This window comes from Miscanthus floridulus, chromosome 6, assembly GCF_019320115.1.
Source record: "Miscanthus floridulus cultivar M001 chromosome 6, ASM1932011v1, whole genome shotgun sequence".
Classification (NCBI taxonomy): Eukaryota; Viridiplantae; Streptophyta; class Magnoliopsida; order Poales; family Poaceae; genus Miscanthus; species Miscanthus floridulus.
The window spans coordinates 101039857-101056990 of NC_089585.1; the positions used below are offsets into that span (position 1 = coordinate 101039857).

The 17134-nt window shown below is 39.1% G+C and overlaps 2 protein-coding genes across 2 annotated transcripts; one reads left to right on the forward strand and one right to left on the reverse strand.

Moving 5' to 3' along the window:
* Nucleotides 1-5103: 5103 nt before the first annotated feature.
* On the reverse strand, nt 5104-11117 carry LOC136460915 (uncharacterized). Its single transcript, XM_066460441.1, has 12 exons — nt 11103-11117; nt 10729-10801; nt 10525-10586; nt 10053-10443; nt 9874-9957; nt 9500-9776; nt 8874-9298; nt 8734-8787; nt 8425-8627; nt 7840-8353; nt 6730-7521; nt 5104-6626 (listed from the first exon to the last, which is right to left on the reverse strand). Exons 1-12 carry the CDS (start codon nt 11115-11117, stop codon nt 5104-5106), a joined length of 4413 nt encoding a protein of 1470 aa, XP_066316538.1.
* Nucleotides 11118-12126: 1009 nt separating this feature from the next.
* Nucleotides 12127-16153, forward strand: LOC136458805 (uncharacterized). Its single transcript, XM_066458729.1, has 5 exons — nt 12127-12389; nt 12874-12940; nt 13034-13420; nt 13876-14213; nt 15410-16153. Exons 1-5 carry the CDS (start codon nt 12270-12272, stop codon nt 15623-15625), a joined length of 1128 nt encoding a protein of 375 aa, XP_066314826.1. The 5' UTR covers nt 12127-12269; the 3' UTR covers nt 15626-16153.
* Nucleotides 16154-17134: the final 981 nt, after the last annotated feature.

A 17134-nucleotide genomic window follows, 5' to 3' on the forward strand; every position in this document is an offset into this window, starting at 1 on the left:
ATTTTAGGCGACCGATGTATACAAACGATAACATGTTTTTTGTTTTTTCTCATGCTGGTTAGTGACCTTGAGAATTTGAGGATTTTATGAAACTAGTAAAAGTGCACGTGCGGCACGCACGTGTTTTTAGATATTAATTATTTCTTAATATTGGTTCAATTTAAAAAATTATAAAAAGAGAATTCAAGATTGAGTAATATAAAGCTCGTATGGTACACAAATACGAACCGGTTTAAACTTTAAAAAAACCACAAAATAACTCTTTCAATTTCCTATATACTTACATTCTTTGTCATAGGTACTAAATAACTTTATTAATACCATGTTTATATAGCTTATTACGTACTCTATTGCAATGTTATCGATAGCTTCTTAAGTCCTTCTCTTACATATAGTGGAATGTTTTCAGCGCATTCATTCCTTTCGTATTTAAGGATATCGACGAGAAACCACATCCTTAGTAGGTTTGGATCCTGCAGGTAATTTGAAGAAAATAATTAGTTTATTGTATGAAGACCAATATATTAATGATAATATAACACTAATATGCAATACGATAAAGTTATTAATAGAACTATTAATTTATTTATTTTTGTACCATGCATATTTTCGAAATAAATCCTTGACCATTCCACGTGTTCATGAAATATAGGACCAAATATCCAGTTGATTTGCTGCACACAATTAAAAAAATCAGAATTATTTAAGCAGACGAGACTTATATTTTGTATGATGAAATTAGGCTTACACGTCTATTGTCTTTGGAACACATTTTGGAAACAGTCTTCGCCAATCATATACATCGTCGTTCCATTTGGGATTTGATATTTGCATGGCTGTATCAAAAATTCTTCCAATTTTTTGTATTCTATCAGAGTAGAATTTGTATATAGCATTTCTCTCAATTAATTCTTCCCTCGGTGTTGGATCTATAATTGAAATTGATCTGTTCCTCATATCAAATGAATATAGACTGTACTCTCCACTATAATAAAAAGGCACCAGTATCTGCAACCAAATTATGTTTTGTTATATAATAATATATAATGATATATTGAATGTATAATTTTTTTAATGAAAACTTACCAATTGGCATGAAGATGGATCAATTCCGTTTGCTGGCCAAGGCTGAAATATACTTTTTAGATCTTCAGGTTCAGACTTGACCCGAAATGAATAGTATTTGCGGTAGTTACAAATTTTCTGTATCAAAGAAAATTATGTTAATTCTTTTGAAATTAGATATTCAAATAATTACTTGCATTTAGTTATAGATAAATACATACACTGAGCTTCAAGTCTAGCATATGGCAAGATGGTTCCCACATATACATCATTTCGTTGTTCGCGACCATACGCACCCCTAGGTTGAAACATTCAACATCCATAGAGCTATTTAGTTGTAAAATATCTTTTATTTTCTCCAATGTTAAGCTTATAATGTATGGATTAGAGCTTCGCACCCATTCTTTCCTGTAATTAGAGTATTGTATATGCATTAAAATGTTAGTAGTTAACACAATAATAAATATATTGATATATTTAAACGTTTACGATGGACAGTAGAATTTGTCACGTACCTCAAATTTTCTTCATCATTCGTCGATAAGATATATTCACATATCGAATAGTATATGTCATCAGACGACATTGTATTTAACTGTTTGTTTGGTTCTAGTAATATTGACTCATGCAAAGCTTGCTCAGGTTTTTCTATCATGACACAGTCATTAGGATCTACTTCTTCTTCTTCCGAACTGCTTTTCTCGTATTCACATATTGCAGCGGTGTTTAGTGGTGAATCCAATAGTATCGCAGCTAATTTTAATCTAAATTTTGTCATGTGTTCCTGCAAAGAAGTATATTTTTCATTCAATTATTTTGCTATATTTGTAACTTGTAAGCAATGTACAATATATTTGTTTAATGATATTTACCTGAGTAATCTCATCAGTTAGTTGGTCTCCTGTCCAATATTCCATGTAATTTAGTACAAACAGACCACATGATGAGCTGCAGATACATAATTAATATATAAATTTATTTTCATAATTATTATTTAAAAATGCAAGTGAGAAGGTTATATTTGTACTGTATTAATTAAACATAGGAGTTTACCTGTCTTTTTGTTGAATTTCCCCCTTAAATACCTCGTCAAAAGGCCATGATGTTACCTTTAGGTCTGGCCAATTATAATCTTTTAGCTCCATATGCCTCGATGCTATTTTGATTTGACGCTCCACTCCTTTTAACTATTATTTGAATTACAAAATTTAACATTTTTTATATTGAGTTGAATTACAAAAGAATATAATATATAAGTACTTACAATTGTGATGAATTACAAAAGAATAGAGTAAACAAGTACTTACAACATATTTTAGGTCGCTCCTTCTCATGTATCCATACGAGTCTAGAATTTGAATCTGATGTTTTTTGCTATTTATCACACCAAGGTACCAATGACATTTGGTAATGTTAATAGGGATAAATACCTGTTGAAATATTAAATAGGGTTAAAATTCAAGCACATACGAAATTTGGTTATATGATATAAGTTTCGTAATTACCAAATCATGATTTATATATTGGGTCACCCGGTCCACGATCTCATCATCTCTACGACTTGATATATCTTTTTGGCAATTCTGACCATCACGATGGAGGATTCCTGTTCCTAATGTAGTCTCTAGGTAAATTGTTGACCCTTCATCCCTACACAATAGATGCTTTTCAGATTTAAGGAGGTTGATGTATGCATCCATGACCTGCATTTAGAATGTTAATACTTTAATTGTTTTACAAGATCCTTACTTTAGTAATATAGGTAAGGATAATTGAACTCACGTCGTCGTATATTTGGTCTGTAGAGCTCAATAAACATTTAAAGTGGAAGAAAGAAACAAATGAATCCCCCACTCTTACAACTATTCTTTTGTCATCCGAATTTGTAATTGATTCTATAATAGCAGTGTCTTCTTCATCACAAATATAGTCTGTAAGTTTAAGCAAAAGTTATTTTTAATCTTAGATGATATTTAAAAAATATAAAAATATATGATGCTATTACCTTGCGAAACAATTGAATCAAATATGCATTTTTTCTGGCTTGTTGTGTCGAGAAGGTATATCCTCACTTGTTGCATTAGCTTGAACCTCTTCCATGATCTCTGAATCCTTTTTGATTTGTGAATCAGAACTTTGATCATCTTCACAAACATAGTATGGAAGTTTAACCAATTTTTAAACATTTATGTGTATTCAAAGATATCAAACACAACATTATGATGGTTTATATACCTTGGGAAACGGTTGATTCAAATTTGCATTGAGAATGTATCTCCTCACTTGTTGCATTGTCTCGAACCTCTCCCATCATCTTTGAATCTTTTTTTATTTGTGATTGTGAATCAGAAATTTGATCACCTTCACAAACATAGCCTTTAATTTTAACCAAAAGATTTTTTAATATTTATAGATATTAAAAAATATAAAACGTGATATTATGATGGAATATTACCTTGGGAAACAATTGAATCGGATATGTATCCAGAAGGATTGTCCTCACTTGATGCATTGTGTTGAACCTCTTTCATCAACTCTAAATCTTTGTTAATGTTCGAGCCAAAGCTTTGATCATATTTCCTCTTTTTTTATCCCTTGTTGAAGATTCGATGTCCACATCTGGTGTTGTGCAGTTACCGTCACCTTGATTTTCCATGCTGTGAGCTAGACTTGGTTTAGACGCTGGAATCAATTTAGATCAGGCCTCAGGCAGATTTGGTGATTTTATATACGCTTGGGCGCACGTCTGTGTTCGTTTCGGCATACACGAGTCCGGTTCGTGTACGGTGCGTCTAGAAGGAAATACAAATAGAGTGTAAACCTTGTACGTTTTTTTAGCAGAGTCTAAACCTGTTACGTGTCTTTCTAAAGCAAAGGCCCATGACATAAGGCCCAAAACAGCAAGCCAGCTTGTGAATCGTAACTCTTTCTCTCTTCTCTCGTATGTCGTATCCTCTTGTCCACAGCTGAAATGGCCGCATCCGAGATTAAAAAAAGAAGAAATGGCCGCATCATATCCCCTCAGTGGACCTTGGTGCTTGGGTTGCTGCCTGCGCGCGCCCGTCGTCGGCCACCGCCGCCCGCCGCGCGCCCGCGGTCGACCACCGCCGCCCGCAGCGCGCCCGCCGTCGGCCACTGCCGCCCGCCGTGCCGCCAGCTGCTGCTTCTGTATCGCCGCCTCCTCGCGACGCCGGCTGCTGCTTCTGCACCACCGCCTCCTCGCCTCATGGCCCTCCGCCTGGGACTGGACCTGGTTGAGCCGCCACTTCGACAAGGTCGAACATGCTGAGAGCTGTGCGTCCCTCCTCCAGGTAATTTGCCTGCCAATTCGTCATCTCATAACTTGCAATCGAGCCAATCTGATGATAGTCCCTTCTCCGATTGCATAGTTACAGCTGGAGGATGCACTTCTAAAATTTAGTGCTTATGATTTATACTCATATGCATCAGTTATTGTTTACAGTTCTGTGAAATCTTATAATCTAATTACAAAAAATCCTGAAATTTTTTAAGGCATTAAGGGCATATATAAGCAAACATTGATTGTTTTGCTGTGTGTTAAAAAAATGTTAAAGATACTGGGCGACCCCAGAAACTGGCTGGACACTTGTTGCAACAATCTGATGGATTCTGTATTTGGAACATTCCTTTTCAAAAAGGTTGTACAGAACAGGGTCGAGCGGCGGGTGTCGGCAAGGCAGAGGCGTCTCAAGGAGAGCCGAGTGGAAGCGTGGTCGTGGCGTCCTCATGCCTGCGGATGCGCATGGCCCTACGCCGACGGCCATTTCTTGGCCTGCGATCCTATAGGGCACGCGCCATCCCTATCCTGACAGGTGTGGGAAATTCCTTTTCTAAAATTTCCATCGTAATTATTGCACTCTAGAAATTTTTTATCGATATCTGTTTTGGGGATAACTTGTTAGCTAAACATATAGAGTATTCATATCGTGCGATAGATTAAATACATTCACATCATGTACATCTTATAAATCATAGAGATGGATTTTATTGTTGTCATCGCTCGGGTATATATATCTGTCATAACTCCAGAATATCTCTATATACAATATTTTTTGTCCTCTTTCCTGTTGGATCAATAGCTTTGTTTGTTTTTGTCAACACCCATGTACTTTTTCGTGAAACACCCCTTGATAATGCTACATAGAGTTGGCCATGAGAGAATACTGGCTCAGGTAGGTAAATACCTACATTAGGTATGGTTTGACCTTGGGCTTTATTTATTGTCATCGCGAAACTCAATCTGATTGGAAATTGCTTCCTCTTAAATTTGAATGGCAATGAAAGGTCCTCAGAAGGTGACATAGGAATCCTTGGTATGAACACTCTAGTTCCTTCAAACTGCCCATTAACAATTTCAGCGTCGATTGAGTTGTTTTGAAATCCTCTGATTATCAGCCGTGTCCCATTGCAAAGCCCATTGTGAGGATCTAGGTTGCGCAGCAAGATAACAGGGCAATTCTTTTTAACCTTGAGCTCATGTGGAGGCAACCCATTTGGAGTAATGGTGTTAAGGAAATCAATAGGATAATTATTTCTTGAATCATCATCGACCGAGTCAAAACTGTAGTACACCTTTTCTTCTCCAGGAAATCTATCAATCATTAATGCATTTACTGCATCGACGTACTCATTCCTCGTAGAAAGAATCGCACGCTCGCGCATATATTCTGTAGATTTGCAATTCGCTTGTAGATTTGGAAACACTCGATCGATAAGAATGTTAATGGAAGCATCTTCTAAACTTATCTTTTTATTTTTTACGGAATTCTCTGTGAAATCTTCATCGTTGCATCCAATCAGAATGTCATCAGGCAGCTGAACATATCCATCATCATATGTTTCTTCCGTGCCATTTCCAATTCTTAATAGGTATTCTGAGAACCATTTGTCATTTTGAGCTCGCATATTTTGAGTAAGCCGAATCCTTCGAACATTTTCCCATAAATATGATTTGAGCAAAGTAGCATCTGTGATTTGGGCTCGTGTACCTCGTGGCACAACAGGAAGAACCTGCCTAAAGTCACCTCCAAACAACATGACCTTACCCCCAAAAGGTTGATCGCAACCCATTATATCCTGAAATGTTCTATCAAGTGTTTCTATTGCTTGCCTCTTTGTCATAGCAACTTCATCCCATATTATCAAAGATGCCTCTCTAAGCAACATAGCAGTCCCACTTTGTTTTGTAAAGTTACACATGGAATTAGCATCTAGCTTGATAGGAACCTTGAATCGCGAGTGAGCAGTGCGGCCACCGGGCATAATAGACGCTGCTATACCAGACGTCGCAGTAGCAATGGCAATAAGATTCAATGATCGAACCTTAGCCAACAAAGCCTTATAAAGATATGTCTTTCCGGTGCCTCTAGGACCATCAACAAAGAATACACAGCTTCGTTTGTTGAGCACATGATCTAGTATCTCATCGAAAGCAGCCCGTTGCTGTACATTTAGTGTATCAATAAGTTTTAAATGATCTTTGTCAAAACCAACCTTCATCTCCTCAGTAAACTCTCTATAATAGTCTCTTGATAAATCATCTATCAAATTTAAAGAAAAAAAAGAGTAAGTAATATGAGCATGAAGGAGCCACAGAATAAAGTATATATAAATAATACCATTAATCAAAGTCAAATACTTCACCTAATTCCTCCAGTTCTGGAAGGCCATAGTTTCTAATATCTCTGCCCCTTGAAGCAAGATGATTCGATATGTCTCTAAGAACCTTTTTCTCAACCAAGCTAGACTTCCCATGGGATCGACGGTAGTCCTCAGCCATTGATTCAAAATGCTTGTCCCAGAGACTACGAACATTGGCGCACTCACAAAAAACCATAATAGTTGCAAATAACCTCCTAAGAGCACAAGGCATTTGGAATACTGCAGATTCAGATAAGCATGCATCTAGTGTTTCATCGGTTTCCACAAAGCCCATGACCTCACAAGCCTGTCTAAACGTAGGATATGTAGCACCATGCCAAGTTCTAGGATCCTCAAATGAGGTTGCACCCTTCACATGGTTTAAGAGCACCCGTAGGTAGTATCTTTCACCTTCAGTAGGGTGCGCATACACAAGTCTATCAATCTGTATGCGTTTTTTTCTAGGCTCCCAGCGTTTATGAGACTTGTTCCAAATGAAGTATTCTGGGAACTCCCTGTATAAATATTTTCGAGCTCTAGGATTGTCCATGTTTGTTACGAAATACTCTGTAAGCATTGACCTCTTTGACCTTTCTCTCTTGACAACATCATTTAGATCATCTCTAGATTTGAATGACACCATATGCATACCTGGTAGGTGCACTTGCATCTGTAGTACAGGTGGTGACATAGAATACAAAGGAAATCCATACAGCCTGTACATCGCCTCTATAGCAGTTATGCATCTTGCATTTCTGTATTGCTTAATCTCATCAATTTTTTGTGCATGAGTATCTGAAGGATCAACACTAACAGATACACAATCATGACCTTTATATATGTACTTATACAAGTACTTAATAGATTGAATACTGCAGCAAACTTCAACATTAATATGGCAGTTATACTTCATCAAGAGCATTGGGTTATATGGAACAACCCATCTGTTATCTAAAAATTTTTCACCCCTTACTTTTACACTTTGACCATTATCCCTTCTCCTATAAATCGGATATGAGTCTTTTCCTTGCTGGGTGGTATCACAAAACTGACGAGGATACCGAAAGCGACATTCTCCATCTACCATGCACGGACAGTTTCGGTTCAACGTACCACAAGGACCATGCATCATATGCTTGCAAACCAACTTATGTAACACTGGATATTTAACTGGGTCAGGTAGCTCCGCTGATATAAACTTATCATAGTCATCTGGACTCCTCAACTTAGTATTTGGTTCCATAATCAAAAGGAAGTGTTCATGTGGTAGGCCTCTCTTCTGAAACTCCGTCACATGAGCATATGCTGCAACCTTTCCAAGGACTCCCTTTTTAATCAAATCGTCATGCAAGTTTAGTAATCTGGCTCTGTAAACTCTTGTCACCACATCAGGACGATCTTGAGCGGTCTGTCCAGGCAATAACTCTTCCATTATTTCATTCCAATAAGGGTTGCATGTCATTGTTATAAAAAGATCAGGCTTTCCAAATCTGGTAACTAAAGTCATTGCATCCATAAATCTCGCATGAACATCTCTATCACTTCCATGGAAATCTTTGGATAAGACAATTCTTTTTCCTGCTTCTGAAGCACGGGCCTCTCTAGCAGCAAGTGTGTCGATTAGACCCTAGGGTTAAAGAAATGTCAATAGATCACAATTTGATAAGAATGTGAAATGTAACTTTTAATTGACCTCACCTGGTAAAGATCAGCACGGATTAGATCTTGATGCTCCGGTTTGGAGTACCAGTCTAAACGCATTGACTCAACTTTCACGTACATGTCCACGGCCCATTGTTGGAAAAGACGGCCACCCCAAAAGATGTTAAATTCCCCTTCACGAATTTGTAGCCTAAAACATAAGTATTCTCTGGCGCTCACGTAACGTCGAGATTCTTTATCTGTTGATAGAAGCATGTTTACTTTTATTTAGTTTGGTAACCAGTGTTCCATTAAGGGACTTATTTATTTATATAAAAAACTTTGTTTTTTTTTAAAAAGTCAAACCTCGAATTTCAATATCCTCATTGTTTCCATCATCAGCATCGTTATCATCGTCCACTAAAAAAATATTGTTGTATAAATAAAACATTTTGCATTTACATATAGAGGAATAAAAAATATATATCACGCTATAAAAGACAAACCTTGTTTTTTACGTTTTGTATATTTTCTCCTCGGCTTTGAAACAGGCTGATCTTGGTACAGTATCATTTTATCCTCCCAACCAGTTTCACCGTTTGGATAAAATAAAGGATAGGCCAAAGGATCATAGCAGCCATGATAAGCCCTGATATAATGGGGATGGTTCTCGTGGCCATATATTATTATGCTCCTCTCAAATCTGTGTTGGGGATCATTTCCATCCATCCATATCGCAGCCACTTGTCCCATTGTAGGCGCATTGAATCTCCTTTGATCAACAGATATCTTTGTATTGAGAGCAATTGTGTAGGCTTGCAGGTTAGGCAGGGTGCCTAGACTCCTGAACGTTTGCACATAAGGATTGTTCTCTAGGATGTTCAGTATTTTTATGATCAACTGAGCATCAAGATGTGGAGACCTCTTAATCCTATGAGATATAGAATTGTCTGTGTCATAAAAATATAGCTGCATATGTCGTGGACCTTGACCACCAGGTATGAGTGGATCTAGCTTGTGATATATTTGACCATGAGCTTTGAATGTATATATACCAGTTCCTCTAGCAGTGGCCAGTCGGCGATCAACTGAGACACCAAAACTGGTGAATGAGAAGTGTGAATTGAAGTACCTTATGTGATTTCTAAAATACTTTGCATCAGCATCCGTTTGATTGGTGAACAATTGTTGAAGTTCATCAGGCACTTCTGGTATAAATATATTGACAAGTCCCTTTCTGCAACAGAATGTAGGACCTTCACCAGGGAACCTTTTAGCATGACAGAATGCACAATTGGGCACCTTTCTTAACACAAAATGATCTTTAGGAAGATTGTTATATACAAAGTCATAACGATCGGGTTTCTTTGCCACTGATTCAGATTCCATATAGCACTCATATTGAAAATCTGTGTACGATCATGAAGGATGTATTAAATTCCACTCTTGTTAGGACACTTACTATTGTTAGCACACTAATAAAATTAACTGAATGTAAGCACTCACCTTTGTCATTGAAAACCCTTGCATCATCGTCCTCGTATATGTCATGATCACCTTCAGTTGGATCGAGACAATCTAAATCATTTTCTGCTCAAAAAAAAAAAATAGAGATAAAATTAGTAAATTTAAAATATGTAATTTTTCCATTTATCAAATTTAATTTGATAAAATTTTAAACTTACCCTCTATCCCATGTATTGGATTCTCAGGTTCAAAAATACCCGAGTTATATGGCTCTTTATCAGTTTTCTTGAATGGAACACAAGTATTTACACAATGCTCCACCGGGATAGAGTTTTGACAAGATTGTTCCACACCCAACCCTACCAAGGTACGCCTTCTGATCCGCGACACTTGATTGTCGTGTTTTTTCTCTTTGGTAACTGGATTGTTGCCAGGGGCAAGATTTTGATCACCAATACATACTTTGTTTTTTCTTCTTTCTCGATATTGTCGCTGGTACTCACGATTTCTTGCGCGTAGTTCATCTTTCTTCTTGTCAATGGTCCCCAAAGTAGTAACGCTGTTCAATATCTGTCCGCACTCCTTTTGATTTGCATCTATGGACATGAGCTACATAATTAAGACAAATGTCAATTACAAAAGTGATTTTGTATTTAGTGATAGAAAGAGGGGTCAGGGGTCCTGACTAACCTTGTCATCTATGTTAAGGAAATTGTTCTCATCACGATTCATCTGGACGGAAGCTGCAGGTTCTGAAAAATTAGGAAATTTTTGCTCTCCAACTTGCATATCAAGTTTGCATTTTTTAGCCGAAATATTGCAATCTTGTTCTCTCGTATTTTTCACTATACGCTTTGGCTCTTTTTCTCTCTCGATATCGTCGCTGGTACTCACGATTCCGTGCACGTTGTTCCTCTTTCTTGTGATCAATGGTTCCTAGATTTACATCCATAGAAGCTGATTGTTTCTGCACCACCAAAAATACTTGTGAAATCAGACTTTACATGTTTTGACGAAATTTTTGCTCTCCAACTTGCATATCAAGTTTGCATTTTTTTAGCCGGAATATTGCAATCTTGTTCTCTCGTATTTTCACTATATGCTTTGGCTCTTTTTCTCTCTGGATATCGTCGCTGGTACTCACGATTCCGTGCACGTTGTTCCTCTTTCTTGTGATCAATGGTTCCTAGATTTACATCCATAGAAGCTGATTGTTTCTGCACCACCAAAAATACTTGTGAAATCAGACTTTACATGTTTTGACTAACCTTTAACAAATCCATGGACCAGGTGGTGCTTTGCACAAATTTGGAGTGTGATTGCAAGAAGGGAAAGAGTTGATGCCTCTCATATGCGCAGCTGCTCCTCCAAATCTGCGATGCTCAGAGTCTGCGCCGCCCTTGGCCGTTCGACCACGGCAATGCCTCCAGGCAAGCACGGAATTGCCTTCAGGTGGTAGACAGGTTCGCGGCAATGCATCTAGGAAGTAAACGTGCACAAGATGTATTGTAAGAAGCCTAGCCAAATAGAAAAAATATAGTGTAACAGGGTCGTATTAGTCAGGATCGTATTATGAAGGTGCACAAGATAGGAAAAGGAAAGAGAAAAAACATAAGACATGTTGGAGACTTGACCACGGACGATGTTTAGAAAATGGGTTACGAAGGTGCACAAGATAGGAAAAGGAAAGAGAAAAAAAACATAAACGTAGACAGGTTGGAGTCTCAACCACGGAAGATGACTCGGACACAACGGCTAGGACACGGACGGATCGTATTATGAAGGTGCACAAGATAGGAAAAGGAACGTAGACAGGTTGGAGACTCAACCACGGAAGATGATTCGGACACGGACACAACGGCTAGGACACGGACGGATCGTATTATGAAGGTGCACAAGATAGGAAAAGGAACGTAGACAGGTTGGAGACTCAACCACGGAAGATGATTCGGACACTTACATCTTACATCTAAAATCTTACATCTTACCTGTTGGATGGAAGGCCCGGATGACGAAGGACGGATCCAACGGCTAATACTGAGAGATAACGAAAGATTCGCTCTTTTATAGTGTGATAATTTTTAGTTCATCATTTAACTAATAGCCACAACCGACAAACAGGAAATCCTACTGTAACGGGCCTATTCAGCTCACAGCCCACCAAGGCTCTTTCTCAGCCCAGTCACGGCCTCCGGTTCAAATACACCATGACAGCGCGGGCCCGCAGACCGAGGCTGCTGCACTTGTGTTCGGTGCGGCAGGCTAGGCCTAGGCGACCCGAGTTCCGCCGCTCCCCATCAGGCCATCACACCAAACGGACCAGGCCCCCAGCCGTCTCTGCGACTGCGGTGCGCCGGTGCCCGTCCCACCGTCCGCCCAACCTGCTGCGCCCCAGTCGCCACTACTGCAGATAACACAGCGGGAGACGGAAGCCGATGGCCGCCGTGGCAAGCCCCGCCCTCCGGCTCCGCCCGAGGGCCGCCTCTCCGCCGGCGCCCTCTTCCTCCGCCCCTCCTCGCTGTCGCTTCGGCTCCTTCTCTCACTCCTGTTTCAAGGTAATTCCTCCCCTCCCCTCCTTATACCCCTAGAAAATTTCCTTTAAATGTTGCTTGTTTAGTAGTAGTATAATATTTTGTTTGTCTGGGAATTTGTTAGGGTTTTGTTTGCTTGATTTTCCCAATCCCTCCTCCCTATACACATGATCTAGCCGGATGGAAGACTCGAATCTCTCTTGGTGCGGTGGCCATGTGCCTGGGCTTGTCATGAAAGTTCAGAGAGGGATAACATTCAGAATTTGCTTTAAGAAGCTCGGCAGTAGGTGTCTTTTTAATCATAGAAGAATAGGCACCCAAATTCGCCTCAAGGATTTAACCTGGCTGGCCTAGGCTCCGAATTTCCTTTACATGCCCCCAGTCACAAGTGCCTATCTATACTCCATATACTCAGTGTAGTTCTGCACGATATTAGCGCGTAGAGATGCTTAAAAGGGTTTGATTTTGTTATATTGACTAGTGCACTGCCATGGCTTGTATATCTCAGTTTGCGAGGCCATTTCCAGTTCAGAGAGTCAGTGGAAGTGCGATGCAGCATTTAGGTACTATAAAAGGTAAGTACTTTGCATTCTCCATCTGCTTTTCCAGAAGAACTTTGTTGAACTAGAGTAGCACTCTGTGCTGATCTTTTACTACACGGCTAGCAGGTCAAGTCTTAAGCAGCATCAGCGACCATGATGGACGACTTCATATTAAGAGAACTATATGCTTCGCTGCTACCGACAAGCAGGAGCCAGTCGTTTCACTTACCTCAGACATGCCGGTTTTGCAAGAGACAGAAAGTGGTACTAAAGTTACCCCTGCATCTGAAAACTTCTACTTCTCTGGCAGAGGTGCTGGTAAACCAGGATTCATCTCTTTTCATGGAAGCAGCTTCCAAAAGACAACTGTGGAGAGCGTGCCACATCCTGGCAAGGAAGCATCTCGATTAGTTTGGTTTATTGGCCCTACTATCCTCGTGTCTTTCTTGGTTCTTCCATCTCTTTACTTGCGCAAAGTACTCTCAGCCGTGTTTGAAGATTCCTTGTTGACTGGTATGCTTTCTTTCATAGTTTCAGGACTGGTGTTTCCTTTCTAGATTATGGATGTTTCGTAATGATTATAGATTTGCAGTTTTTTACCCATAAATTGCAGGCTTCCAGCACTAAACTTAGATAATTACCTCCCTCCCCCCTGTTACAGAATGTTGCCTCAATGACGTATCCTGTCATCTTTCACCTAATTCATGACTGTGGTGTTTCCTTTGTAGATTAGGGATGTTTCATAATGATTATAGCTTCTCAATCATTTTTTCACAAATTGCAGACTTCCAGTAGTAAACTTCGATATTACCCTCCAGTGTTACAGTATGTTGCCACAATGACCTATCCTATCAATCTTTCACATAATTCATTTTTTACAATTCATTTCTTTTCTAAAAATCAGCAATATCCCAATCCACTGTCAAGAAAATGCAATACTTGATGGATTTTGTTTTTCTTATTTGCAGATTTTCTTATACTATTCTTTACCGAGGCTTTGTTTTATGGGGGAGTTGCAATTTTTGTCTTCTTGATTGATAAAGTCTGGAGACCTTTGCAGCAAGTGGCACCGAAGAGTTACATTTGGTCAAAATCCAGATTCTTCCGTATTTCCTCAGTAACAACAATGGTTCTGAGCTTGATAATACCTCTTTTAACAATGGGCATGGTATGGCCCTGGACTGGACCAGCAGCATCAGCGACTCTTGCCCCTTATTTGGTTGGACTCGTTGTACAGTTTGCATTTGAACAGTATGCACGGCATCGGAAATCACCTTCTTGGCCGGTGATTCCTATTATCTTCAAGGTAATTTTTTTCTTAAATTCGTATTGGTATGATTGCATCATGAACTATTAGCGTTATTAAGGTCTAGGGTAACGGTTTAGTAGGAGCTGTTTGTAGCCGTTTTTTGTTGGAAAAGGAAGAGCCGGAGCCATTTTGGAGGAGCCACAAATTGTGGCTCCTTCAAAACGGCCCCGGCTCCTCAGGAGGAGCCCTCCCAAATAAGGCCTAATTGTGCTTTCCAGTTATACTCAAGTTCAAATGTTTGGAAACCTTTTATAGTTTTATACTTTTATTCCATCTCTTTAGTTTGTGATCTGATCAATCATACCTGATATTTGGGATCTGGGACTTGGGATTGGCTATCAGTGTATCAAGTAATTCTGGACTCTGGTAGAAGCATTTTGAAGAATCTATGGCAACAACCAAGTCTTGGAAATGTGGAAGAAAATAATCCAGTGAAGTAGTCTAGTAAATAAGTTTCTGGTATTTTTATTTGTATAAAGTACTCCCTCTGTCCCTAAATAAGTGTCGTTCTCGCTTCCCGAGAAGTCAAACTCTTTCAACTTTGACCAAATATATACAAGAAAATATTAATATTTGTAGTACATAATTAGTATCGTTAGATAGATCGTTGAATCTATTTTCATAATAAACTTATTTGGAGATACAAATGTTGTTAATATTTTCTACAAACCTAGTCAAATTTAAGAAAGTTTGACCGGCACGAATACCATAGGGACACTTATTTAGGGACGGAGGGAGTAGAGCCAAATGATGTTCTCTTGTTTGTCCTTTGGATATGCTAGGACCACAAAGGTTAAAAAATGGTGCTTATGGGAAGCAATTTGATGATCAGCCATTATATTGTTTTGTTGATGTAAAAGTTTATATCCTGATAGAGGATTTAATGACACAAAAGAGAACTTGAGATTGGCATATCCATCTAAGGAATAGGTGCATCCAATTTTTCCAAGGATGGTTCAATAATGTACACCAGAAAGCTAGGGCCAGGTTGCTCGCAGTCATTATTTCTTGGTTCTTGAGAACTACTGCTGCTTTCCCGACTCTGCTCTTGTTCACTTCAATTTTCGACCAATCAAGCAATTGCATATTTATGTTTTATATGAATGGATAAGCACTTTAATGTTACATGATGCTCTCCAGTCCAACTAAATGCTTCATTTAGTTCTCATCTTGTGATTCCCCCATCCTTCCAGGTATACAGGCTTCACCAATTGAACAGGGCAGCTCAGCTGGTGACGGCACTCACATTTTCTGTCAGAGGAACAGAGACAACAAATCAAACTCTGGCTATCATGAACTCATTAGGAGCATTGCTGACTGTTCTTCAAATTCTTGGCGTTATTTGTGTTTGGTCTCTCTCAAGCTTTCTGATGAGGTTTCTTCCCTCTTCAGACATTCCTGATCCCTGATTCCTAGAAGTTTTGGTAGAACTTTGGAACATGGGAATAGCTTCCCATTGTAAATTGGTAATTAGTTACACGGAACCAGTTCACATGTTTGCAAGGTTTAGCATTTCTTTAGGGCTTCTTGATGCGATCCTCGGCTGAGTAATTGGAGAGAAATTGACACTGGAATCAAATAAACAGCAAATAAAAGGTCTGAGGCATAGGTGTTTCCGTGCTGCTCTTGTGGATCAAATTCTGAGTTTGCAAGTGGATCAGTTTTGCAAGAAGGTACGCGAGATTTAGTTAAATTTAATGCTCCACAAGGCCCTTGCAGAACACAATACAATTCACAAGTTGATGGCAATCCTGTATATCATTGCCAATTGGTCAGACCCTGCTGATGCGGATACGTGGAACTGGATCTAGATGATTCAAACTTCTCTGTCCGTTTTCCTTCGGAAAACATATTTCATGTGTGCTACTGAATTCAGTTTCCTTTAATTGGGTGCAGCATGAATCACTTTTTTGTGACGATTTTGCTGCTTTTGGCCAGTATAATGTCTTCAGTTCATTCGGGGGTGTTTGGTTTCTCCTTCTAAACTTTAGTCGCTGTCTCATTGAATGTTTAGCACATGCACGGAGTATTAAATATATACTAATTACAAAATTAATTGCACAGTTTGCGATTAATTTGCGAGACAAATATTTTAAGCCTAATTAGTTCATGATTTGAAAATGTGGTGCTAGAATAAACATGTGTTAATGATGGATTAATTAGGTTTAATAAATTCGTCTCGCGGAGTACTGACGAATTTCTCACGTGACATCTCTTAAATTCTAGTCATCAAATCCAAACATCCCCTTCTATAGAGAGAGAGTTCTTGGGACATCCTGTGGCGACGTATAAGAACGGCATCTTCTGCGAATATACTTTTCAGATTCAGCAATTTCAAAAAACATGCATCGTTTTCGATCATCAGTCCTTTCGGCTGGCTGGAGCCGGCTGCTTCCTCCTCACGAAACACTGTTCACCTACCCGTCAAAACAGTGTTTCTTTTTGGGTAACAAATCAGCCGAATACGACCGACCGGTGTTAATCCAGCTCAGCCCATGTCAATCAACTGTGTGCATCAGATTTTTAATCCAGCTCAGCCCATGTCAATCAACTGTGTGCATCAGATTTCTCCATGCGCCGGTTTGGGGAGATTGATTTTAATCCACCAATCCCTTTGGAGAAGGGGTTAATCAAACAAGCCCGCAAGATTACGAGCCATTTCCATCCCAGTCTCTATCAAGATGTCAGCTTCAGACATGCCTAACTATTGCTATTGGAGAGTAAAATTTTGTGCCTTATGTAATCATCTCTTAGAAAGAGAGCAAGTTTCTTTTTCTTAAAGAATGAAACTGGAACGTTTTCAAGCGTGCAGCTTCTAGTAGTTCACATTCACTGTATCAGTTTACTTCTTTTAAAAGGCGTGTGTTTCAATTAGAGTATATTTCATTTCAACTCTGTTCATGATGTATTTCGCACGG